This window comes from Macaca fascicularis, chromosome 2 (assembly GCF_037993035.2).
Source record: "Macaca fascicularis isolate 582-1 chromosome 2, T2T-MFA8v1.1".
Lineage (NCBI taxonomy): Eukaryota > Metazoa > Chordata > Mammalia > Primates > Cercopithecidae > Macaca > Macaca fascicularis.
In genome coordinates, this window is record NC_088376.1 from 158,147,698 (window position 1) to 158,173,106 (window position 25,409).

Sequence of the window (25,409 nt, forward strand, 5' to 3'; positions counted from 1 at the left end):
ATCACATCATATTTATGTCATATTTGTTTACACGTTTGTCTTTAGGTTTATTTGTCTATCTTAAGGAAATAAATATTAATCTCATTTGTTTGCCACTAGATTGTCAGATTCCTTTGTTTGCGAACTGTCTTTTCACCTCTGTACTCATCACCATATTCCCACACAGTACACGTAATGTAGCACTCAGTAAAGCCTACTTTAATTGATGAGCAATTGAGCAAATATTGGCTAAAACGTTGAAGCATTGATCAAATAGAAAGAGTTAAACTATTACAAGAACCTAATCGTTGACAAACCAGATGCTATAAAATAGTAATAATCAAATCACGATGAAATAAATATTCCTGAGAGCATGGATTTTAAAAATTAACTTGAGGCTGTATTTTATGCCTTATGTACACAAGAATTCTTTATTTACAACAGCTGTGCAAGAGAGATATTTCTGACTGTGTAGACGTCATCAAAGACAAGGTATCTGATTAAATAGAAATAAAAAACATTTGTACAACACAGTGTCACAGAAGGAAACAATTATTCTTACAAACACAACTGATAAAAGCATACCTTCCAAAGCATATTATTTTTAAAAACAGGAAGGTCCAAAATCTAGATTTTACTGAAAAGATGTCAGGTGAGATAAATACAAAGTTTAACATTTGAAAAATCAATGCTCACTCATTCATGTCGAGTCAACAAATGAATTCTTATTGTTAAGTATTATTAGTAGCTAAAAATAGCCAGCACTTATCGAGCACATCCTATGTGCCTGGCACTGAGATTAGCCTTTAATATGAGTTATTTCACTGGATCCCAGATTTAGGCATTGTTCTTTCTACAGATGATAAAACTGAGGCTCAGAGAAGTTAAACACTTGCTCATGATATGAGACAGTCAGAATTTGAACCCAGGTCAATCTGACTATCAAACCTGTGCTCTTAACCACTACACAATGTGTATGCCACCACTTGCAATGAGTATTTGTTTTGAACTAGGCCATGATATTGATTAAATGAACATAAATTAAATCATCTTTAAGATATCATTAAGCTGGGCATGGTGGCTCATGCCTGTAACCCCAGCACTTTGGGAGGCCAAGGTGGGCAGATCACCTGAGGTCAGGAGTTCAAGACCAGCCTGACCAACATGGAGAAACCCCATCTCTACTAAAAATACAAAAATTAGCCGGGCATGGTGGCACATGCCTGTAATCCCAGCTACTCAGGAGGCTGAGGCAGGAGAATCCCTTGAAACTGGGAGGTGGAGGTTGCGGTGAGCTGAGATCGCGCCATTGCACTCCAGCCTGGGCAATAAGAGTGAGACTCCATTTTTAAATAATAATAATAATAAATACATATATAAGTGCATATCTATTAAGCTATAAAAAAATAAAATAGCAGATTTGTGATAATTAGGTGTATGTACACATTTCTAGAGGCAACATCAATTGATTCATTCCTTTCCTATTGATTAAAGTTTTTCATCAAATTTGGGAAGTTTTTGGCTAATATTTCTTCAAATATTTTTTCTGGCCTTTCTTTTTCTCCTGTCCCTGTGAGACTCCCATTACATATTTGTTGATACACTTGACATTATCCCATTAGGCCTCTGAGACTCTCTTTCTTTTGCTTCCACCTTTCCTTCTCTGTTCTTCACTTTGGATTATTTTTGTCTTCAAGTTCACTGATTCTTTCCTCTGTCATCTCAAGTCTTCTGCCATCTAGTACATTTTTCATTTCTGTTAGTGTATTTTTTAACTGTAGAGTTTTCATTTGGTTATTTTTTATCGTTTATATTTCTCTCTCTCTCTCTCTCTGTCTGTCTTTTTTTTGGATGGAGTTTTGCTCTTATTGCCCAGGCTGGAGTGCAATGGTATCATCTTGGCTCACTGTAACCTCCACCTCCTGGGTTCAGGTGATTCTCCTGCCTCAGCCTCCTGAGTAGCTGGGATTACAGATGCCTATCACCATGCTCAGCTAATTTTTATTTTTAGTAGAGATGGGGTTTCACCATGTTGGCCAGGCTGGTCTCAAACTCTGACCTCAGGGGATCTGCATGCCTCAGCCTCCCAAAGTGCTGGGATTACAGGCGTGAGCCACTGTACCTGGCCTATAGTTTATATTTCTCTATTGGTATTCTTTATTTTTAAAGTCATTGTCATCCTAATTTTTTCTCACTAACATTATATTTTTCTTTAATTCTTTAAACATATTTTAACAGCTGTTTTGAAGTTTGAAGTCTTTGTCTGCTAAATACAATATGTGAACCTACTCAGTTTCTTTTACTTACGTTTTCCTTTCCTGAGCATGGATCACAGTTTTCTGGGACTTTTGCATGTCCTATAATTTTTGGTTGAAAACTAGACAATTTAAATAATGTATCTTTATTCTGATATATATTTTTGAGTTTTTCGTTTTTTGTTTATTTTAGTAAATTGCCTGGATTTAAACGGTGGCATCTGCCTCCCCTGTGGTGTGTGGCTGCTGATATCGTTAGTCTGCTTTTTATTCTTATTTTTATTTGTTTAGCCTGGTTTGCTAGGAGGTTGCCCCCTTTGTCTGCATAGCCCTTAAGGCTCTGCTCTCTGCCAGTGGATCTGTGTGTCATTTGGGAAGCAGTCAAAGTTGGATCCAATTAGTTCCCCAGTCTCCTCTGGGTTTTATGTTTTGCCAGGTTCTTTCAGGCCTCCCCAGGCATGGGCATAGTTTTCTAGTCATCCAGGGAAATGTGGGGAGGTTATCTAGTCTTTCTATGGTGCTCTCATTTCCAGGATCTCCCCCATTAGATTTCTGCTAGTCTTCTGCTCACCCTAGCTGGGTCTGCACTTTCAGGCTAGCAAGGATTTTCCCCATTCATTTTTCTACTGTGGTCATCATATTTAGCATATAAAGCCACAGCCTTTTGCCCTGGCTTCAAATCAAGTTTGCCCCGTTGACAGCAAACTGCTGGTTTCTGACCAGCTCCATGCTGAATGGGAGCAGCTTAGGCAAGAAGGCCACAGGCTTTCATATTTCTTACCCTCAGCTTTAGACATTTTTGAAAAATAAATACTTCTCAATTTGTTTTCTTCATCTGGTAAATTTCTGGAGCTCTGAAGTAACTGTTTTGGACTATTTTGTCTAGTATAATCTTTTGTGTGTATGTGTGTGGAGAAGATTCACTGACCTCTTCATACTGCCATGGCTAGAAGTCCCTCTGGTTCATTCTTTGTGGAGAATGATCTTTCAAGATGTAACAAGAAACACAAAACTGTTTAATTGCCCTGATTTAGTAAGTCTATTTGAGGGAAACGTTTGTCAAGGAAACAACCCCAAATCAGCCAAACAACAAACCAAAAAATATGTACAAGATTGTCATAGCTGCATTGTTTGTGCTAATGACAAATTAGAAATAACCTAAATGCTCAGCATTAAGTGGTTAAGCAAATTATAACATCAACAAGATAAAATACCACAGGGATTTTAAACATGATTCTGTGTGTACTATGGCAATATACATTATCAGTTTATACATGCTAATTAGAACTACGTGTTTATTTATTCTGATAAAGATATGAAGTGAATTTTCACAGAGGGTTTAATGTTTAAGTACTTTCTATAAAATTACTTACATTTATTATTTAAAAATTAACATAATTGGGGTTTCCCCCTTTATGCTTAAAGTGTTTATATCTGCTGTGAATATAGAACTTATACATATCACTAGATTTTAAAAGTCAATTTAATATTTGCATTATATTTGTTATGTTTGACATTTTTAACATGCACGATGCATGCTTGTTTATGAGTAGAGGCTTGATGTAACTTCCTAGTATTTCTAGCATGAGAAGCTGTCCCCTGCCCCCTTGACAAGTTTGTACAACTTGCTTTCTCTAGCAAAATTTGAGATGAGAAAAAAAATTCCTTTAGTCACTTTGGAAGAGTTTTGAAACCCTAGCTATTCAGAATTATGAATAATTGTCTATTTCATAGTACCTATTCAAAGAGTCATTGGGCATCTTCGCATAAATTCTCCCTTACATTGCTGATATATAAAACACCATTGTGGCTGCCTAGAGGACAAACCTTTCCTACTACTTCTGCCCAAGTTCCTCAGAACACACACACACGCACACAAAATTCCCTTTAGGTTCAGTAAAATTGAGGTTGTATAAGATCAAGTGTTGTAAAAGGGTGAGCTGAATAGGTGACAGATATCAGAGAAAGGCAAAAATGTAAGTTCTTAACCAATAGTGAATAGTGTTTCTTCTTCTTCTCCTTCTCCTTCTCCTCCTCCTTCTTCTCTTCCTCCTTCTCCTTCTTCTTCTTCTCCTTCTCCTTCTTCTTCTTCTCCTTCTTCTCCTTCTCCTTCTCCTTCTTCTTCTTCTTTTTTTTTTTTTTGAGACAGAGTCTTGCTCTGTCACCCGGGCTGGAGTGCAGTGGCCGGATCTCAGCTCACTGCAAGCTCCGCCTCCCAGGTTTACACCATTCTCCTGCCTCAGCCTCCCGAGTAGCTGGGACTACAGGCGCCTGCCACCTCGCCCGGCTAGTTTTTTGTATTTTTTTAGTAGAGACGGGTTTCACGGTGTTAGCCAGGATGGTCTCGATCTCCTGACCTCGCGATCCGCCTGTCTCAGCCTCCCAAAGTGCTGGGATTACAGGCTTGAGCCACCGCGCCCAGCCCTTCTCCTTCTTCTTCTTCTCCTTCTCCTCCTTCTCCTTATTCTTCTTCCTCCCCCTCCTCCTCCTCCTCCTCCTCCTTCTTCTCCTTCTCCTTCTTCTTCTCCTCCTCCTCCTTCTCCTTCTTCCTCCTCCTCCTCCTCCTCCTCCCCCTCCCCCTCTTCCTCCTCCTCCTCCTCCTCCTCCTCCTCCTCCTCCTCCTCCTCCTCCTCCGTTGCCCAGGCTGCGGTGCAGTGGCGTAATCTTGGCTCACTGCAACCTCAGCCTCCTGGGTTCAAGCAATTCTACTGCCTCAGCCTCCCAAGTAGTGGGGATTATAGGCACGTGCCACCATGCCCAGCTAATTTTTTATATTTTTTGTTTAGTAGAAACAGGGTTTCACCATGTTGGCCAGGATGGTCTCAATCTCCTGACCTTGTGATGTGCCAGCCTTGTCCTCCCAAAGTGCTGGGATTATGGGTGTGAGCCACTGTGCCCAGTCCAGTGTTCCTTCTTAACAACCAAGGGGGCAACTGTATTTTACTAAGCCTATGTTTGCCATTAATTAAATTGTTAAAATTAAACAATTTTAAAAATAATTCTGTTATGATTGCCATTAATTAAATTGTTAAAACTTCACAATTTAACATGCTGAATAGACATAGAAGGTTTTTGCTGTTATAGAGCTTACATTCTGGTAGGGGAAGACATATGATAAATAAGCAAATACACACTGTGATGTCAATAAGTGATAAGTACAATAACAACCAATTTAATTAAATTGTTAAAACTATATGATTTAATTAATGGCAATCATAACAGAATTTATTTTTTGAAAAGTACTAGAGCCATCCATTCAGATCAATCTTGCAGACTTTATTTTAATCCGTAATTATTAAGGAGACTTTTACCGAGCGCTTCCTATATACAAACTTCTAAATGCCTAGAGTTGGCATTTAGAATATAAAAGAGGGTCCTTGTCCCTGAAGGTGTAGATGTATAAAAAGATAAGCATAATACTTGGAGGCACATGATGAATGCAAATAGATGTTGAGAGGATGAAGTCTTCTCAAGGTATAGAATGATTTATTCATTTACCCACATTTATGGAACACCTTGTACATTCCAGACACTGTCCTAAGTGCTGGGGAAACATGCTGAATAGACATAGAAGGTTTTTGCTATTGTAGAGCTTACATTCTAGTAGGGGAAGACATCTGATAAACAAGCAAATACACACTGTGATGTCAATAAGTGATAAGTATAATGAAGAACAATAAAGTGGAGTAATGGGATAAAGAGAGACCAGGGTGGGGAGGAAGATGCACTGTTTCAGATAGATTTATTAGAAAAGATCTCACTGGGAAGATGATATTTTAATGGGGAACTGAATTGCATGAAGCAGTGAGCCATGCAGAGAGGTAGAAGAAGAGTTCCAGGTAGAGGAACTGGCATGTAAAAAGGTCCAGGTGGTAATTAGACTGGCAACTCATCAAGAATGGCAGAGGCCCAGTAGTGACTGGAGAGCGGTGAGCCAGGGAAGAGAGGTGAGAAGAGTCCAGTGAGGAAAGTGGGGGACAGCGCTGTATAGGGCCATGTGGGCCATTGTGAGTGTGATGGAAGGCTCGGAAAGTTCTAGCTACAGCTACAATGTGACCAGAGTCAGGCTTTAAGAAGATCAGTGACTTTTAGAGGTAAGAGAGAGAGCCAAGGCCAATTTGGAGGTATATTAATTAGGGTAGGCTAAACAAATAACCAAAAAATGTTATTTACTTGCATTACAGTGCAAGAAGGGTGTTCCAACTCCGTGGGAGGCTCTCTTCCATGCATCCACTCAGGGATCCAGGCTCCTGCCATTTGTACGACTTCACTCTGCCTTCGAACCTAGTCATGTGCACAGTCAAGACTGAGTTACCACATTCAGATTTAAGGCAGAGGAAGGGGAAAGTGCACAGAGAAGAGGCACACGTTCTCTTAAAGACCTTGGGCCAGAAGTGGCACTTACTGCTTCTGTTCACATTCTGTTGCTGAGAACTTAGTCACATGGTTACACCTAACAGTGAGAAATCCTGGGAACTGTACTCTCTAGCTGTGGTCTGTACCACAGGAGCCCACTACAGTAAATGGATGAAAGATGAAAGTGGGTTGTATTAGGACGGGAGCAATGGAGGCAGTGAGGAGTGATTGTATTCAGCATATATTTTGATAGTAGAATCAACAAGGTTTATGGACAGAATAAGTATAACTGTGAGAGAAAGAAGGGAGTCAGGATGAATCTTACATGTTTGTGTAAATGGTGGTATTATTTATTCAAATGAAGATTTGAGGTGAATAGATTTCTGTGTTAGTCATGTTAAATTTAAGGTGCTTATTAGGCAACTAATGTGTGATATTGAGAAGACAATGAACTATTCACAACTTAAGTTCAAGGGAGAGGTCAAGGATGATATAAACTTGGAGTCATCAATATATCAGTAGCATTTAAAGCCATGGGACTAGAAGAAATCTCTTAGGAGTGGGTATACATGGTAAAAAGGAGTGCTGAAGACAGAATGTTGGAATAGTCCAATATTTTCAGGCTGGAAGGAGGAGGCGAGTCAGCAAAGAAGACTGAGAGAGTGGGCAGTGACATAGAAAAATCAAGAGAGTGAGGCATCTTAGAGGTGAAAGTGTTTCAATAGGGAGAAAGTGATCACATGTATCAGATGCTGCTTGAAAGATCAAACGGAATGAGGACTAGGAGTTGACCACAGATTTTGAAAAGATTCAAATCATTGGCAACTTTGGTAAGAGTAGTTTTAGTGGAAAAGTGGATACAATCTTAAGAGTGGGTTGGGGAAATAATGGGATATAGAGACTGCATAGGCAATTCTTTTGAGGAGGTTTGCTATAAGGGAGACACAGAAATAGGGCAATAACTAGGGGTGACCTGTAGACGTTTGTTTAGGTGGGAGAGATGACAGTGTATTTGTATTTGATGGGAATGATTCAGTAGGGGATAGAAAAATTGATGATGTGAAAACAAAGTCCTTGAACAAGCCAAAAGGGATGGGATCACGGCACAAGTGGAGGGATGGGTCTTAGGATCAGAGGCTGTTCATCCACTGTGAAAGAAAGGAAGGCAGAATAGAGAGTATAGATGCAAGTGAATTGGCTGATTTGGTGATGAGAGAACATGAAAAGTTCTCTTTGGAGAAGAGAGCTTGTAAATTTGTTCCACCAGAGAGTAGAATGAGTTGCCTAGGTATGAGGCTGCTGAGTAATGCTGAAGCATGGGAGCAGATGTGTATGTAAGGGAATGCTGATAGTTTTAGATGGTGGAACCTAAGCTAGGTAAGAAGGTAGGGAAAGTGGGAGGTAGGTGATGGAAATAAAAAACATACTAAGGCAAATCATCTAAAGGTCCCTCTGTAGACTATGAATGGTTGGAATGAGGAACAGCAGAGCAAATGAGCTTAATATTGTTTTTAAAGGAGGTTATGGGCTGAGAGTAGATTGCTTAAAGTCATGATTTAGGAAGTGTAAGGTTACTGGTAATGGCACAGCGCAAGTGCAGCTAAGGGAGTCGATGGTTGGGATGAGTGAAAGAAAATGTTATTAGCATGAGGATTTCAAGGAATCGAGAAAGCAGGGCCTTGGATGAGTTGTTTTTATAGAAGTCACCAAGGATGACAATGGATGCTGATAGAGAAAAAGATGGTGAGCCAGGGGCTGAAATATTTAACAAGCAAGAGAAGAATGACAAGTTGGTAAAAGACTGTAATGATAAAGGGTAGGGTGTGAAATAGTCTGATGGCATGTGCTTCAAAGGGGCTAGGTCATAAAACCACAGTGACCAGAGAGGATGGGAGACTTGGTCTAGGAATACTTAGTGAGTTCTGCTGCATGCCAAGCCCTAGGCTCAAGATGGATGTGGACCCTGCCCCCATGAAGCATATAATCCAGTGGGCATGGAAACATGTAAATACGTATACAACTACAAATGATGGTAAGTGCTGTGAAGGAAATGGGTCATAAGAAAATATTAATGGTATGAGGGACTATATTTAGATTTTCCTGTGGGGGCTGATTTCCCCGAGGAAGTGATAACTGAGCTGAGACCTGAGGGATGCATAAGAGTTAGATAAGCAGAGGGGTAGGGGATTCATGAGTTGTGGATCCCAGAGAGATTCCAGGAACCAACACATCAGGGGTGGTTGAGGTGGGGAAAACTCTGGTATATGAGACAGGTTCTGGACTGTAGTGAAGAAGGAAGGACCGGGCGGAGGAGATGGCACAGTCAAGACAGTTTGGCTGAAGCAGGAATTTGATACTGGAGAACAGAGAAGGGCTATGTAGGGAGCTTTCTACTGCATTTCCTGAGCAACAAACTATGAAGTTGAGAACACCTGAAGTTTTAGTGTTGAAATGAAGTATAAACATACCGTGAAGTTAATCCAACATATCATTTGTTTGAAACATTATTGTGTGTTCATGGTGATTAGACCATATTGTTAAACAATCTAGATGCATTTTCATAGTTAAATTGAGCACTTCTGCAGAAATAGAAAGTCAACTGCCTCATGTTTTCACTTATAAGTGGGAGCTAAATAATGTGTACACATTGACACAGATTGTGAAGTAATAGACACTGGAGACTTGGAAAGGTAGGAGGGTGGGATGGTGAGATGGGAATTGAGAGATGAGAAATTGCCTAATAGGTACAGTGTACACTATTTGGGTGAGGCTTACACTAAAAGCCCAAACTTCATAACTCTGACATTAAAAAAAATTATTATTTTTTAAATTGAGTGCTTTTGGAACCAGCTGTAAACTGAGAATGCAGAGCCAAATAGAACATGGCATAGCTCTGAGAAGCCCGCTGTGCCTGAAAGGATGAGGCAGGACTATGCATTTGCTTATTGCTGGGCCCCTTTCCCCTCAGGCATTTCAATTGCCAGAGGAAGGAATCAGAGGAGCAATTCTCCCTCCATCTCTCTGCTTCATCACTTTCTGGTCGATACCTGAGACCAGTCGAACATGAGCTAACCTTCAGAGTCAGAAGGTAGCAAAGACCATCTCTCATTAGACAAAAGCCAACCTGCCCTAGCAGTCCCAGTGGTCACACCTGGGAGCCAAGAATACCAGATGTCTAGTTCTCCCACTCTAACCCCTTACATCCGAAAAAGAGGGGAAAGCTGAGTTTCCAATTCCCTCCCCCCAGATGACATATCTGGACAGATGTGCCTTGGGCATCAGAGGACCTTCCTCTCCACTCTGTCTCTCCCTTTCCTTTCTTTCTCAGATCATTGGCTGGTGGGAGGAGGCCATAAACACTTCTTTCTTCCTCCTCCAAGAGCAAGCCCTGGGAGTTGTCTTTCAGGCTAAGTTACAAAACTGGGGAAGACGAGCTCATAGGTATTTTCTCCTAAAAAATAGTAGAGGGTTGATAGCAATTTGGCAGCCAAATCTTTGGCTATTTTTTAGATTTCTTCTTGAAGTCCAGGCTCCAAGAACAAGATATCTTGAGAAGATCAACTTCTTTCTATACCCACATGTGCAACCCCTGGGTCTCCCTGTTGGGGGTGAGTAACTTCATCTCGATCTCAATTGTTCTTGGGACAGAGTTCAGGTGGACACATATGTGATCTTGGGCTGAGGGGGAGGAAAGATGGAGGGCCTAATTAGAAGCAATGTGATTTAATTGCCTGTTGTATTAGAATTTAGATGAGACTACATATGGCAAGATTACATTCAATGAACTGCTTATTTTAATCAATAATTTCCTTTTTAAATAATTGTCTATGATAACTTCTGGGTTACTAAATTTTAAGGTACACTAAGTTATACTTTCATCCTAATTTGTAGGGAAGAATGGGACAAGGAGGTAAGATAAAATATCTAATTGATAGTTTTAATTAAAGAGTTATTTTCAGAGGGTATCTGCCCAAATATCTGCTTAAATGAGGTTTTTTGAATTATTCATAAACTTCAGTTATTCAGACTTTTACAGTGATCAGAAGTTATTGAGAGGGAATGTTGCTGAAGACATTAGCCTTGTGGCTTGCTTACCATGTAGAAAGCCATTAGGTGATTTGCTCTTCCTATTCTGTTTTCACAGGCTGTCGGGTCCCTTCTCATCATGTTTGTGATACAGTGGGTGTATACCCTGGTTAACATGGGTGTTGCTGCCATCGTGTATTTCTACATTGGCCGGGCTAGTCCAGGGCTTCACCTTGGTAAGCAGCAGAGCCATTTTGCCACTGGTTCCCTCATTCTCTTTACCATTCATGGGAAACAACAAAAAAAGTTTTGAATGTCAATTGAATGCCAACACTGATTCATATGTGAATCCCGTTTTCAAATAGTTTATAGTCTAGGAGGAGAACTGTGACAAGCATATGAATGATTACAAATAAAAATAATAACTTAGTATGAGGTTTATAAGATATGTAGAAGTAAAATGGATAACAACAGTACAAGAGCCAGGAGTGAAATGAAAGTATACTGTTGTAAGTTTCTTATACTTTGTTAAATACTATAACATCACTTGATGATAGATTGTGGTAAATTTAAAATGTATACTATAAACCCTAAAGCAACCTAAGATAACACAACAGTTATAGTTCAGCCAATAAAGGAGATAAAAAGTAATCAAAATAAGGCAGAAAAAAAAGAAAAAGATGATAAAGGACAAATGAGACAAACAAAAAACAAATGACAAGATGGTTTATGTATATGTAATCCCAACCATATCAAGAATCACACTAGATATGGGTGGTCTAAACACCCTAATTGAATGCCAGAGATTGTCAGATTGAATGAAAAAGCATGACCCAACTATATGCTGCCTATAAGAATCCTCATTTAAATATAAAGACACAAACATATTACAAGTAAAAGGATGGAAAAAGATATATCAGGCTAACACTAATGAAAAACAAAGCCAGGGTAGCTATATTAACATTAGGCAAAGTAGAGTTTGGAGAAAGGGATATTACAGGGATAAAGAGGGTCATTTCATAAAGCTGAAGGGAAAAACACATCAGGAAGACATAACAAACCTTAACATTTATGCACTTAAAAACATAGCTTTGAAATACGCAAACCAAAACCTGATAGAATCACAAGAATAAATAGATAAGTTCACAATCGTAGTCAGAGATTTCAATACCTCTTTCCTAATAATTGATAAAACCAGTAAGTATACAATCAGTAAGTCTATAGAAGGCTTGAATAACACTATCAACAAACCTGGCTTAATTGAAGTTAGAGAACATTCTACCCCCAAACAGCAGAATATACGTTCTTTTCAATTATACATGAAACATTTACCAGGGGAGACTATATGCTAGTACATAAAAAACATTTCAATAAATTTAAAAGTATTCAAGTCCATTCAAAAACAGAGTATGCTCTCTGACCAAAGGGGGGAGTAATTAGAAATAAATAACAGAAAGATATCAGAAAATCCTTCAATAAGCCGGGCACAGTTGGCACACACCAGCTATTTGGGAGGCTAAGGCAGGAGAATTACTTGAGGCCAGGAGTTTGAGGCTAGCCTGGGCAAAATAAGAAGACTCTGTCTCCTAAATAAAAAATTTAAAAAAAGAAAAGAAAATCCCCAAATATTTAGAAACTAAAGAATATTACATAACCCTAATTAAAATACAGAAAATAAATAATCCATGATTCAAAGAAGAAAGCAGAGTGAAATTACAAAGTATCTTGAACTGAATAAAAGTGAAAATGGAACAGCAAAATTGTGGGATGTAGCTAAGGGAAATTTATAGCATCAAATGCTTACATTAGAAAAGAAGAGCATTTGCAAATCAATGATCCTAACATCCAACTTAAGAAACTAGAAAAAGAAGAGCAAATTAAACCTGAAGTAAGAAGAGAAAAGGAAATAATAAATCAGAATAGATCAGAGTAGAAATTAATAAAATGTAAAACAGAAAAAAATAGAGAAGGCAAATAAAGCAAAAACCTGATTATATTAGAAGATCAGTAAAATTGATAAACCTCTAGCCAGACTGATCAGAATAAAAGAAGAAGCACAAATTACCAATACCAGGAATGAGTGAGATGATATCATTAGAAATCCTATAGATATTAAAAGTGAAATAAACGAATAATATAAACAGCTTTCTCTTGATAAATTGACAACTTAGATGGATTGGACAAATTCCTTGAAACATACAAACTATCAAAGCTCACTCAAGAAGAAATAGATATGGGGCTATTCAGGTCATCTCTTAAAGAAATTAAACTGGTCATTAAAAACCTTACCAGAGAGAAAAGCCTATGCCCAGATGGCTTTACTAATAAATTCAACCAAACCTTTAAGGAAGAAAAAATACTCATTCTATAAAAACTCTTTGGAAAACTATAGACTGACATATCTCATGAATATAGATGCAAAAATTCTTAACAAAATTTTAACAAATTGAATGCAATAATATGTAAAAAGAATAATACAATATGATCAAGTGGGTTTATTCCAGGAATGCAAGGTTCATTTAGCATTTGAATTTAATCAATGTAATTCACCATATTTACAGAGGAGAAAAGGAAAACTACAAAGCGTTTCTGAAAAAAAAACTAAAGAGTAAATTAAAGAAATAAATGAAGAGATATACTATGTTCATGAATTGGAAGACTTAATATTCTTAAAATTTCAAGTATCTCCAAATTTTTATATAGATTTAACATAATCCCAGTCGAAATCTCAGCTGCCTTTTTATAGAAATTGTCAATCAGATTCTAGAATATTTATATGGAAATGCAAAGGACCTGATAGCCCAACCAATTTTGTAAAAGAAGAATAAGGTTGTAAGCCTTGCACTTTCTGATTTCAAGACTGATTTTAAAAGCTAAAGTCATCAAGACAGTATGGTGTGGAAAAGCTAGACATGTGAATCAATGGACAGGGTAGAGGATTCGGAAACTGACCCACACATATATGGTCAACTGATTTTTGAAAAAGATTCAAAGTTAATTCAGTGGGAGGAAAGAATAGTCTTGCAACAAATGGCACTGAAACAACTGGAAAGCCATATGCAGAAAGTAGGCTTCCACCCATATATCATACCATAAAAAAATATAACTCAAAATAGATATTAGAACTAAATGTGAAACCTAAGCCTATAAAATTTCTAGAGGGAAATGTAAGAGAAAAACCTTTGCTACTGTTAGTTAGCAAAGATTTCTTAAATACAACAAAAGCATAAAAACATTTATAAATTGGACTTTATCAAAATTAAGGACTTGGCCGGGCGCGGTGGCTCAAGCCTGTAATCCCAGCACTTTGGGAGGCCGAGGCGGGCGGATCACAAGGTCAGGAGATCGAGACCACAGTGAAACCCCGTCTCTACTAAAAATACAAAAAATTAGCCGGGCGCGGTGGCGGACGCCTGTAGTCCTAGCTACTCAGGAGGCTGAGGCAGGAGAATGGTGTGAACCCAGGAGGCGGAGCTTGCAGTGAGCCGAGATCGCGCCACTGCACTCCAGCCTGGGCAACAGCGTGAGACTCCGTCTCAAAAAAAAAAAAAAAAAATTAAGGACTTCTGAGCTTCAAAAAACACTTGTGAGACTGGGTTTAATTTATAGTGACAGCAGATCAGTGGATACTTTTGAATGGGAGTGGAGTAAGGATATATGGGAGAGAGATCTTATGAAGTAGCTTGAGGAAACTTTTGGAGGTGCTAGACATGTTCATTATCTTGCTTATATGATGGTTTCACAGTGTATATATGGTTAGATGTATGTATGTGTATATACACATGTAGACAAACTATCTAGACAAACACATGTGTATATACACATACACACATATACACACACAGACCAAATTGTATACTTTAAATATACTCCTTGACTTAATGATGGGATTATGTCCTGATAAACCAATCATAAAGAATAATTGCAAGTCATGGACTGTCTTTACATGCAGTTTGTTCTGCAGATGTACCTAGGATTTGTTTTAATCAGATGTGGTAAAACACACAGACCTGGAAATGACTGTCATGAAGGAGGAAGATCATTAGAAACAGGAGGTTTGGCATGACATGCAAGGCCAGGTGGGGATGGACCAGGGTCAGTCATGGGGCAGAAGAGGAAGAGGGGAGATCATGGCCTAGAGCCTTTTTTGGGTTTTTGTGAAAAGGAATGAGCAAGGCAGGGTAAGTACACTGTGTAAGGTTAGGATTGAATAATTTGAGTAATAGTAGCAGACTCTGGGCTATAGGGATGAACTATAGTTGTCTCGTCCTGGTGTGATTTAGGGCAGGGGTAATGTTGGCTTGGTGTGGGAGAGTTTGATAAAGAACCACATTAAGGAGAGGGTCCTGGATTGGTTGGTTTGTATATCAAAAGCCCACCCACTGGAGAATTGTTTGCTATTCAGTATCTGGGAATTAGCTAGACCCTCCAGGATCAAGATCCAAAATGCCCGAGCATCCAGAATATAGAAAACAAGAAAATATAGTCAATACACAGTTTATTGCATATCAATTATTCCTTAATAATAAAGCTCTTTAAAAATACATTAGAGAACCCTTTTCAGCAAAATTCTACGACGCCCCAATTTAAAATAAAGCAACTTGTTACAACTACTAACTAAATCAAATGGCCCATAACTATCTAGACAAACTTAAAAAAAAAAAAAAAAAAAGGGTCATGGTAGCTCATGCCTGTAATCCCAGCACTTTGGGAGGCCGAGGTGGGCAGATCACGAGGTCAGGAGTTCAAGACCAGCCTGACCAATACGGTGAAACCCCATCTCCACTAAAAATACAAAAATTAGCCAGGCATGGTGGCAGGCGCCTGTAATCCCAGCTACTCAGGAGGCTGAGGCAGGAGAATGGCGTGAACACGGTAGCTGGAGGTTGCAGTGAGCGGAGATCAAGCCAGTGCACTACAGAGTAAGACTCCGACTCAAAAAAAAAAAGAAAAGGTTCTTTAGAATTAGAATAATTAGAATAGTCTGATGCACTTCAAACACTTTGAAAGAAATGCACTTCAAACATTTTAAGTCGTGTGTATTAAAAATACTGATTTAGAAAAACAGTAATGTTAAGAAGAGGTCCTTATGTTAGCTGACTTCATGGATAGAATGTATTTTAATTAACAGTGATTACTTCAGTGATTGCTTCTGTATTTCTCAAAAAGTAGTTTAATCTTAAGAAATTTCAATATTTCCTAGAAATCTATTCATAGGAAAACATGAAATCAAATTTCAGGCCAATGTCCATGTAAAATTCAAATAATTTAGAATCTAAATTATCACACTTAAGTAGGGTGAGTTAATAAAATGTTTATGTTTATTTTCTTCCTTCTGACTATCTCAAAATATATTAGAAATCTTCTTTTTGCAATTGCAAATGCAGATCTAAAATTTATCATCCCTTTAGCCATAAGGGCCTAAATTATATTGAGGAAACATGTTATCAGCTGCATACTGTTGATATTTGTGGAGATTCTAACATAAGCCTCTTAAAATAATGCGATTTTCCTGATCGTATATTGAACATTATCTGGTCAATCAATTTGCAATCATATGTATGTATAATTTAGAAAAGCATTTTCTAAAATCACATTTGATTTGTTTCTCTAAAGTTATATATAATTTACTATGTGAATTTTTTTAAACCTACACCAAAGGAGGGATGGATTTTTATCAATTGATGAACCCTATTCTAATCAGTGTGTTTGATGTCAGGATTATTTGGCTAGAATCAATAACAGTGTCACTTCAAACTTCAGCTCTAACGTTTCTACATGTGGAACTATTTGATTCACTTAACACCTGTTAAAAAATTCTTACGTTCCACATCCCATGAGGTACTGTGATGATTATAAGGATGAAAAAGACATGTTCCCTATTCTCAATGACTGTATGGTCTAGTAGAAAATTTCATAGCGTGTATTCAACACTTGTCAGTATGAGTCTTAAAAAATTATCAAAGTTTTTTAATTGCTAGAACTAAAGTTAGCAAGTCTTCTGCATTTTTCCTTATAGCACTTTATCCAGTTTTTTGGGAGTGATTTTGGAGTTTAGAAATAAATTTTTGAAAGATTCACATGAGTAAAAGTCCTTAGTAGGCTGCTGTCATTGGAGGATTACAATGAATATTGTTTGGTTAGACTGAAAAAGGAAAACATTTGTGTTAATTCTGTGCGTGTGTGTGTACTGGGGTGTGCATTCACCCTATTAAAACTGAGCTTCTAGATGCGTATGTAGAACCTTCAAAAATGGTTATGTGTATGTCTTCCCTGCAGGATCAGCCTCCAACTTCAGCTTTTTCCGGTGGATGAGGTCTCTCTTGCTCCCCTCCTGCAGGTCTGTGCCAGTGTGGAGCCAGTACCAGAATGGATGAGTGTCCAGAGTCCTGGGAGGTGCCAAGGGTGTTCCATTCGTGGCTGGGCTTGGGCCTAGATTGTGGCATGGGAACCTAACAACTGGGCACCTCAGGGAGACCAGATATTGCTCTCGTCTGCACTCCACCACCCGGCCCCCAGATTCGGCTCATCAGAAGCTTCCTCTAGGCTCATGTCCTCTTCCCTTCTTGTCCTCAGTCATCAAGAACAGAGGCTTTATTTAGAATCTGGTTGCTGGGTTGATAAGTCATTACTCTCAGTGAGTTTATAGTCTGAGACACATTAGCATCAATGCATAATCACACACAAGATTAAAGCCCAAGGGAAATGTAACGCTAGGACGCACATTCTTCCATCTGAGTCAGAGGTAGTTGACATGATGGGGTTGGGGACAGTGCAGAGGCCAAGTATAGAAATAAAGTGGAGATCCTGGAGGATTTCTGTGGGACCTCCATGGTCAGATACACAGGAAAGAGGGAAAAAACTTTTCCTAAGAAATAGAAGCCTCCTAGAGAAGGTATATTTCACATGTGCCCTAATCTCACTCCTTCTCCTCCACTCTTGCAGTACCACTGCTTCTTACCTTTTAAGGCCCTGGGATTCTGGGGAATGACACCCTTCCGTCCCCTTTCAATATCAGTGAGGAGCTAGAGCTGCAGGCTAGGAAAATCCAGGCAAAACCCAACCCAGTGTTCATTTGGTTGCATTTTGTTGGTTTTCGAGACTCTAGATGTCCGAGTTGTACTTGCTAGTATTTCCACCCTCCATGTCCAGACATTGCTAGTGGATCATGGGATCCTTTGCCGTTGATCCCAGATGTAACTTCATAGCCCTATGAAGTTGGGTGCTGTGGCTCATGCCTGTAATCTCAGCACTTTGGGAGGCCGAGGCAGGCAGATCACCTGATGTCAGGAGTTCAAGACTAGCCTGGCCAATATGGTGAAACCCCATCTCCACTAAAAATACAAAACTTAGCTGGGCGTGGTGGTGTGCCTGGAATCCCAACTTCTAGGGAGGCTGAGGCAGGAGAATCGCTTGAACCCGGGAGGCAGAGGTTGCAGTGAGCTGAGATCACGCCACTGAACTCCAGCCTAGTTGACAAAGTGAGACGCCATCTCAAAAAAAAAAAAAAAAGGCCAAGTGCAGTGACTTACACCTGTAATCCCAGCACTTTGGGAGGCCGAGACGGGTGGGTCACCAGGTCAGGAGATCAAGACCATCCTGGCTAACACGGTGAAAACCCATCTCTACTAAAAATAGAAAAACTTAGCCAGGCGTGGTGGCGGGCACCTGTAGTCCCAGCTGCTCGGTAGGCTGAGGCAGGAGAATGGCGTGAACCCAGGAGGCAGAGCTTGCAGTGAGCTGAGATCGCGCCACTGCATTCCAGCCTGGGTGACAGAGCGAGACTCTATCTCAAAAAAAAAAAAAAAGTGAAATACATGTAACATGAGATGTACCATCCTAGCCATGTTTATGTGCAGTGTGCAGTTCAGTGGCATTAAGGACATTCACGTTGCTGTGCTATCATCACCACACCCATTAAACACTCTCCATTCCCAAGAATCCTTTTGAAGACAACTCTTCACGAACATTGCCATCTATTCAAGATGGCACAAGAGATAAAGCCTTCCTGCTGGAGCTTGGGATGACAAGAAGGGCTATAGAAACCAACAGGGAGAGGGCCCAGGGATGGAGGCTGGGGTGCATGGGGAGCATGCTGTCATCTGCTTACTTGGGCCATCTGGGCTCAATGTCCCTTGTGGAGCTGTAGGGAGGGTGAGTGATCTCTCTGCCTCTTGTCCTGTCTGATGCACAAGGTTGGGTGAGCCAGGTCACAACACATCTTCACTGATCTCTTCTCCCCTACAACCCAGTCCTGAGAAAGAGTAGAGTTTAAATGGAAATAGATTCTGTGTAAAAGCTGCCTACAGATTCTGGAGCTGCAAGTGGTGTGTGGGTGAGACTATTTTGCCTTGCCTGATTTACAGGAATATTTTTAGTCATTTCTGGTTTTAAAGCCTAAAAATGCCATGGAAGGTCACCGTTCCTTATGTTGTACTCCGAATTCCTAGGATTTCACCTTGGAGGCCACAGCAGTGCTATGTAGAAAGAAGAATGTACTAGGGGGAGATTATTCTTAGAAAAGGACAGTACTTTGGTTGGAGTAGAATCAGTCCACACCATTCATAACACAAAACCAGGCTCTGTAGGCTGTGAGGTGGGCGGCAGAGGCCTCAGCTAAATCAACATCAAACTTATTGGCCTCACCATGGCTGCTGGGTGATATTTTGGGATGGTTATTCAGGAGGGTGAAAGGACCAACAAAGGCTGGGTGCAGTGGCTCACACATGTAACCCCAGGACTTTGAGAGGCTGAGGCGGATAGATCACCTGAGGTCAGGAGTTCAAGACCAGCCTGGCCAACATGGCAAAACCCTGTCACCAGGCATGGTGACAGGTGCCTATAGTCCCAGGTACTGGGGAGGCTGAGGCAGGAGAATCGCTTGAACCCGGGAGGCAGACGGTGCAGTAAGCTGAGATCACAACATTGCACTTCAGTCTGAGCAATAGAGTGAGACCCTGTCTCCAAAAAAAAAAACAAGAACAAAAAAAACCCAAAAATGCTGATTTATTTTAAAATAGAGATTGGCCAGATGCACTGGCTCATACCTGTAATCCCAGCACTTTGGCAGTCTGAGGCAGGTGGATCACTTAGGCCAGGAGATTGAGACCAGCCTCAGCAACATGGCAAAACACCATCTCTACTAAAACTGCAAAAGTTAGCTGGGCATGGTGGTGCACACCTGTTCAAGCATGAGAATTGCTTGAACCTGGGAGGCAGAGGTTGCAGTAAGTTGAGATCAACCACTGCACTCCAGCCTGGGCAATAGAATGAGACTGTCTCAAATAATCAAAATAAGACAAAATAAAAAAAAATAGAGATTGGTAGCTGTGTTTCTGCTTTGTAGTTTTAAGTTCCCCTCCCAATCCCCAACTATAACCCCCAAAATGCTCTTCAAAACCAAAGAAGAAGAAGAAGAATGTAGAGTGTGTTTTGGCAGAAGAATTTGGCTAGGTTACTTCCTCCATTATGCCTACAATTCCTGTGAACTCTGTGAAGTTGAGCCTGTCGTTGAGAGGGCTTTCTTTCTTGAAGCACTAGCAACTGTCCAAATGAGGATTTGACAGTCATTCTAGACTAGAGAGTGAAGTATTTTATTTCTCCAGACTCAGAAGAATGTAATGGTTTCACCTAAAAATCAAAACAAAAGCATTAGCAAAAACACTTACATGTTGACTGGTATGACATTTTTGTCACCTCCTAACCTTTTTGGAGATTCAGACTTTATAGAAGTTAATTCAGTTCTCAAGAACCCTCAGAGACCTATGTAATTTATATATGTTCTGAACAACTGGCTGTAATGTAGTCATGTAATCTGAACTTCTATAGCAGGACCTTTGGCCACAATCCATTGAAACTTTCTGTTTAAGTTCCACAGATCTATAACATTAGATTTCTACCTTTTCGCAACTCTCAAATATATTCCATATTCAAACAATTAAAGCTTACTATTCATGAAGTAGATGATTCTTTTAGAGTAAAAATTTTAAGAGGAAATCCATGTCTAAGTTATGACTTAAGGACCTAACACAGACTATAGGAACTGGAAGAGACCCCGGAAGATGAGAAAATAGAGACACGAGGAGGTAAAGAGGCTTCCGGAGGCCACCTAGCTGATTAGGGACAGAGCTGTGACTGGGTCTGCCTTCTGTAGCAGCTGCCCGGACAGCCAAGCTGAGCTTTCCTCACTCCTTTCTTCCTCTTAGCACTTTCCCTATGCATCCCTAACATTTTTCTTTCCCAGTTTACCCCAACCAAAACTATATGCAGAGACTCCAGTGACAATGGGATCCACATGGGACTTGTTCTTCACTTGAGGCCACCTTGGTGTCAAAAGTCTTTGCAGTCCCTCTTAGCTGCTTGCTGTGTGAGCCTTAGCTCTTGAAATCATTCCTTATTCAACTTTATTTTCAATACATCTACGAGAAGTTTTCTCTTTCCACTCTTGTCAATGTTCCAGCCTCTCCATTCCATTATTTTTGACAAAAAAAAGCAAAGAAAAGCTACAGAGCCCCAGCATGATACCATTTGGAAGGCAAAACCTCTCTTTGTCAGTTATTTCCTATCAGGTAGGTACAGCTTTATACTTTCTACTTAGGGAGGGTAAATATCACACACTCTCTCTCTCCCTTTATTTTATTTGATACTTTGTATTTCTCGTGCTTTGAGTTCGTATATTCTTGTACATATACCTTTTAACAGTTATGTTTTAAACATTTAAATGTATGTGTGTTTACAAATAATTTCTCTATGCCCAGTAGACTCACCTCTACTGTTCAGTCTCTGTTCTGTCCTCCTCACCATCCTCTGTGTCTCTCTCACTGCAGGAGCTTGCGGTCCCCTCAGGAGCAGATCATCTTGGCGCCATCCCTGGCTAAGGTTGACATGGAGATGACTCAGCTCACCCAGGAGAACGCAGACTTTGCCACTCGGGATCGCTACCACCACTCCTCCCTCATGAGCCGGGAGCAGCTGATGCCTCCCTACTAGATGCAGCGCTGGGACCTTCCTCTTTCGGAGCGGTCCCACGCACAGTGGACCCAAGCCCGGAACCTTCGTGGGGCTGCTTCTCCTCCCTGAGAAACTCAAGGCCCATCCTTCCACTGTCACTTTGGACAATGGAAATCTACATTTTCTTTCTTTTTTTTTTTTGGAGACAGAGTCTTGCCCTGTCACCCAGGCTGGAGTCCAGTGGCACAATCTTGGCTCACTGCAACCTCCGCCTCCCGGGTTCAAGAGATTCTCCTGCCTCAGCCTCCTGAGTAGCTGGGATTACAGGCATGCACCACCACACCCAGCTATTTTTTGTATTTTTAGTAGAAGCAGGGTTTCACCATGTTGGCCAGGCTGGTCTTGAACTCCTGACCTCGTGATCCACCCACCTCAGCCTCCCAAAGTGCTGGGATTACAGGCGTGAGCCACCACACCTGGCCAGAAGTCTACGTTTTCTTAGAACATGTGGAAGAAGGAGAAAGAAAGACAAAAAAGGAAATCTGCATTCTGAGGACCACATCTCACCCAGGGTGACATCAGGAATGGTGCTAGCCTCTGCAACCTAAGACCCAGTCTGAAAAGCTCTACACAGCCACTAAAACTAGCAGAGGACACCAAAACTCCCAGGTGTGGAGAACTAGAACTGACCCACAACCAGGTTGCCTGTGCAGAGGGCCACAATAAATGTATGTTTTATATTTTATTGTATTATTTATTTTTTGAATAAATAATACACTCACATGGTTCCAAACCCAAAAGTTATAATTATGTATAGAGTGAAAAGTCTCCCTCCAATCCTTGTTCTCCACCTGCTCAGTTCCTGTCTACCCTGGCCTAGAGGTAACCACTGTTCTCATCCATACATCCAGCATTTCTTTATGGACACACAAGCAAAAATAGGAATGTAGGGTCTCACATGTTCTCTTTATACACAAAAGTTAGCATGTCATACACGTGTTCTGCACCTTTCTTCCCTTAACAATCTATCTTGGAGACATTTCATATCAATTCATATGCCATTTCTTCATTTTTCTTCATTGTATAAATGTGTTATAATTTATGTCACCACTTCTACAATGATGAGCGTTTGGATTCTTTCCAATCTTTTGCAATGACAATCAGCTCTGCAGCGAATAATCTTGTACAAATGTACAAGCATAAAGTGTATCTCTAGGATAAATTCCCAAAAGTGGAATTGCAGGATCAAAAGGTACATGCATTTGTAAACTACTATTGTTTAGTGAGGGTCTTTCTAATTAAAGAGTTAATATGAATTGCCTAATGGTGACTCATGTTCTCAAAAGAATCTGTGGTCCTCAACCCCTGGAATGCCTTTGCAGCTGTTTTGCAGCATGAAAGACATGAGGGGACAGTACTCTTTTGGTTTCCTTATGAGCTCTGCCTGACATTCATCACAAGCACCCAGTACCAGGGACTGTGGCAGTAGCTTTCCCCAGGAAAATTTAGCACTTGGCCCAGGGCCAGACGCTTTGCCATCGAGCCACAGAGGGAAGTATTGTTGGATCACTTCTGGCTCCTTCTATGGTGGAAGTTCTCATGAGTCAGTGTGCTAACAATCACCTGGGAGTCTTGTCAAAAGTGCAGATTTCAGGCCGGGCATTGGTTGTTCAGGCCTATAATCCCAGCACTTTGGGAGGCTGAGGTGGGTGGATCACCTCAGGTCAGGAGTTTGAGACCAGCCTGACCAACGTGGTGAAACCCCGTTTCTACTAAAAATACAAAAAATTAGCTGGGCGTGATGGCGGGCACCTGTAATCCCAGCTACTTGTGAGGTTGAGGCAGGAGAATTGCTTGAATCTGGAAGGCAGAGGTTGCAGTGAGCTGAGGTCGTGCCACTGTACCCCAGCCTGGGCAACAAAAGCGAAACTCCATCTCAGAAAAAAAAAAAAAAGTGCAGATTTCTGCACCTCACCCCTAAACTTTTTATTTGGCAAGTCTGGGATGGAGTCTTAGACTTTACATCTTTAACAAATGCCTCAGGTGATTCAATGCAGGCAATCCTTGGACCGCATTTTGAGAAACACTGAGCTGTTGAATGGAAGGGGCTTAGCGTGGGTGAGGGCTGGGAAGGTCAGGATGAAGGGTCAGCTAGATCCTAACGTTCTCTCCTGGAAGATGAGGTTTGATTTATGGTTACTGTTCTCGCAATCCGGCTTTGGTTAGATACCAGATTTCTGAGCATCATTAGAAAGCAGAGTCTGAATTGGCAGTAGGCATGTAGGAAGGAGAAATGCTGAAAAAGACAGATTGTAGCCATGAAGGGCTAAGTTGGGTGACCTTGGAGGACCTTTGTATTTATTTCTGAGACAGAGTCTCACTCTGTCATCCAGACTGGAGTGCAGTGGCATGATCATAGCTCACTGCAGCCTCCACCTCCTAGGCTCAAACGACCCTCCCACTTCAGCTTCCTAAGTAGCTGAGACTACAGGTACACACCCCCACGCCTGGCTAATTTTTTTGGTATATTACCCAGGCCCTTTTTAAAAAGAAGCTGTTCTAGTTTCCTATGGCTACTATACCAAATTACACAAATTGGATGGCTTAAAAACAACAGAAATTTATTCTTTCACAGTTCTGGAGGCCAGACGTCTGAAATCAGTAACACTTAGATGAAATCAAGGTGCCAGCAGGACCAAGCTCCCTTCAGAGGCTCCACGAGGGATTTATTCCCTGCCTCTTCCAGCTTCTGGTGGCTTGTGATCATATCACCCAAATCTTTAAGGCCAACATTTTCAAATCTTGCTGTTCCGTCTTTACATCACCCTCTCTTCTGTTTGTATGAAGTCTACCTCTGTCTCCTTTCTGTAAGGATACATGTGATTGCATTCAGGGACCACCCAGATGATCCAGGATCATCTCCACATGTCAAGAGCCGTACTTTAATCGCATCTGCAAAGGCTTTGCCAAATGAGGAAACATTCACAGGTTCCAGGGAATAGGATGTGGGTCTTTTGGGGGGTCCTTTTTCAGCCTATCACAGAACCTTTACTGAATCTGCTTTTTTGAATTCTATATAACAAGCTAAAAAAAGTAACCACTGTTAAGCCCTTTGGGGGCCCTTATTGCCTCCCCATTGACAGGTTAGGTAAGGACATGATACAACCTTGGCCAAGAGCACCTGAGATGGGGTCTCAGGGCTTTCAGAGATGGTTGCCCTTTCTTGTGGATATTGTTGGCTCCACACATGATGCCTATATGAGACTCATCGAGTTTCCAACTCTTCTAGCTCAGGAGTTGCCTGCCTTACACTGCCCTGGATTGTGTGACAAAGAGTTTAAGCCACTTCAATACTGGAGTTTCTGCTCATTGCATGGGATGGATTGAGAATAGAATCAGGCACTGCTGGCCTTAAGCACCAAGTGCAGGAGCCACCTGTGCTCCCAAGGTGTGTGCTTCAGTTGGTGCTTTGTCACAGTCATTTACTAGCAATAGTGTAATAGGGAAGGGAAGGCTTTTGTGGGGAGTCCTGACTTTGCTTCAGAGAGGACAGCAGAATGGTAGGGAATAGGTCAAAATTCAGGTGTGGTCTCATTTGCATTGTTGCCCAAGAGCTTCCTGGAAAGGGTACAGAGCTCTGTGGGCCAAATCTTGTGGCCTAGATATCATGACTACATATTGGGCCTAGAGCTCAGCCTGAGGGACCATAGTTGTTGTGACAGCCTCTAGTAGTTCCTGGAGCAGCAGGAATAAGGTCTCTTGTTTAGAGGATGTCCCACACTCCTCAGCAGTGTTGCAAAGAGGCTGTCTCTAGCACCTGCCCAGGAGACTGGTCTCGAAAGT

At 40.8% G+C, this 25,409-nt stretch overlaps 1 protein-coding gene across 4 annotated transcripts in view; it reads left to right on the forward strand.

Annotated features, from left to right (window-relative positions):
* Positions 1-22,359, forward strand: part of SLC12A8 (solute carrier family 12 member 8) — a 130,082-nt gene extending 107,723 nt beyond the window's left edge. For 3 of the 4 annotated variants that reach the window (XM_005547929.5, XM_074033263.1, XM_074033264.1), the window contains 4 exons: positions 10,101-10,198; positions 10,735-10,852; positions 16,896-16,956; positions 21,443-22,359. In XM_005547929.5, the coding sequence (XP_005547986.3) occupies positions 10,101-10,198; positions 10,735-10,852; positions 16,896-16,956; positions 21,443-21,605 (440 nt within the window). In that variant the 3' untranslated portion in view covers positions 21,606-22,359. The remainder of the gene's footprint in view (positions 1-10,100; positions 10,199-10,734; positions 10,853-16,895; positions 16,957-21,442) is intronic. The other variant, XR_010584636.2, reaches the window with a different exon arrangement.
* Positions 22,360-25,409: the final 3,050 nt, after the last annotated feature.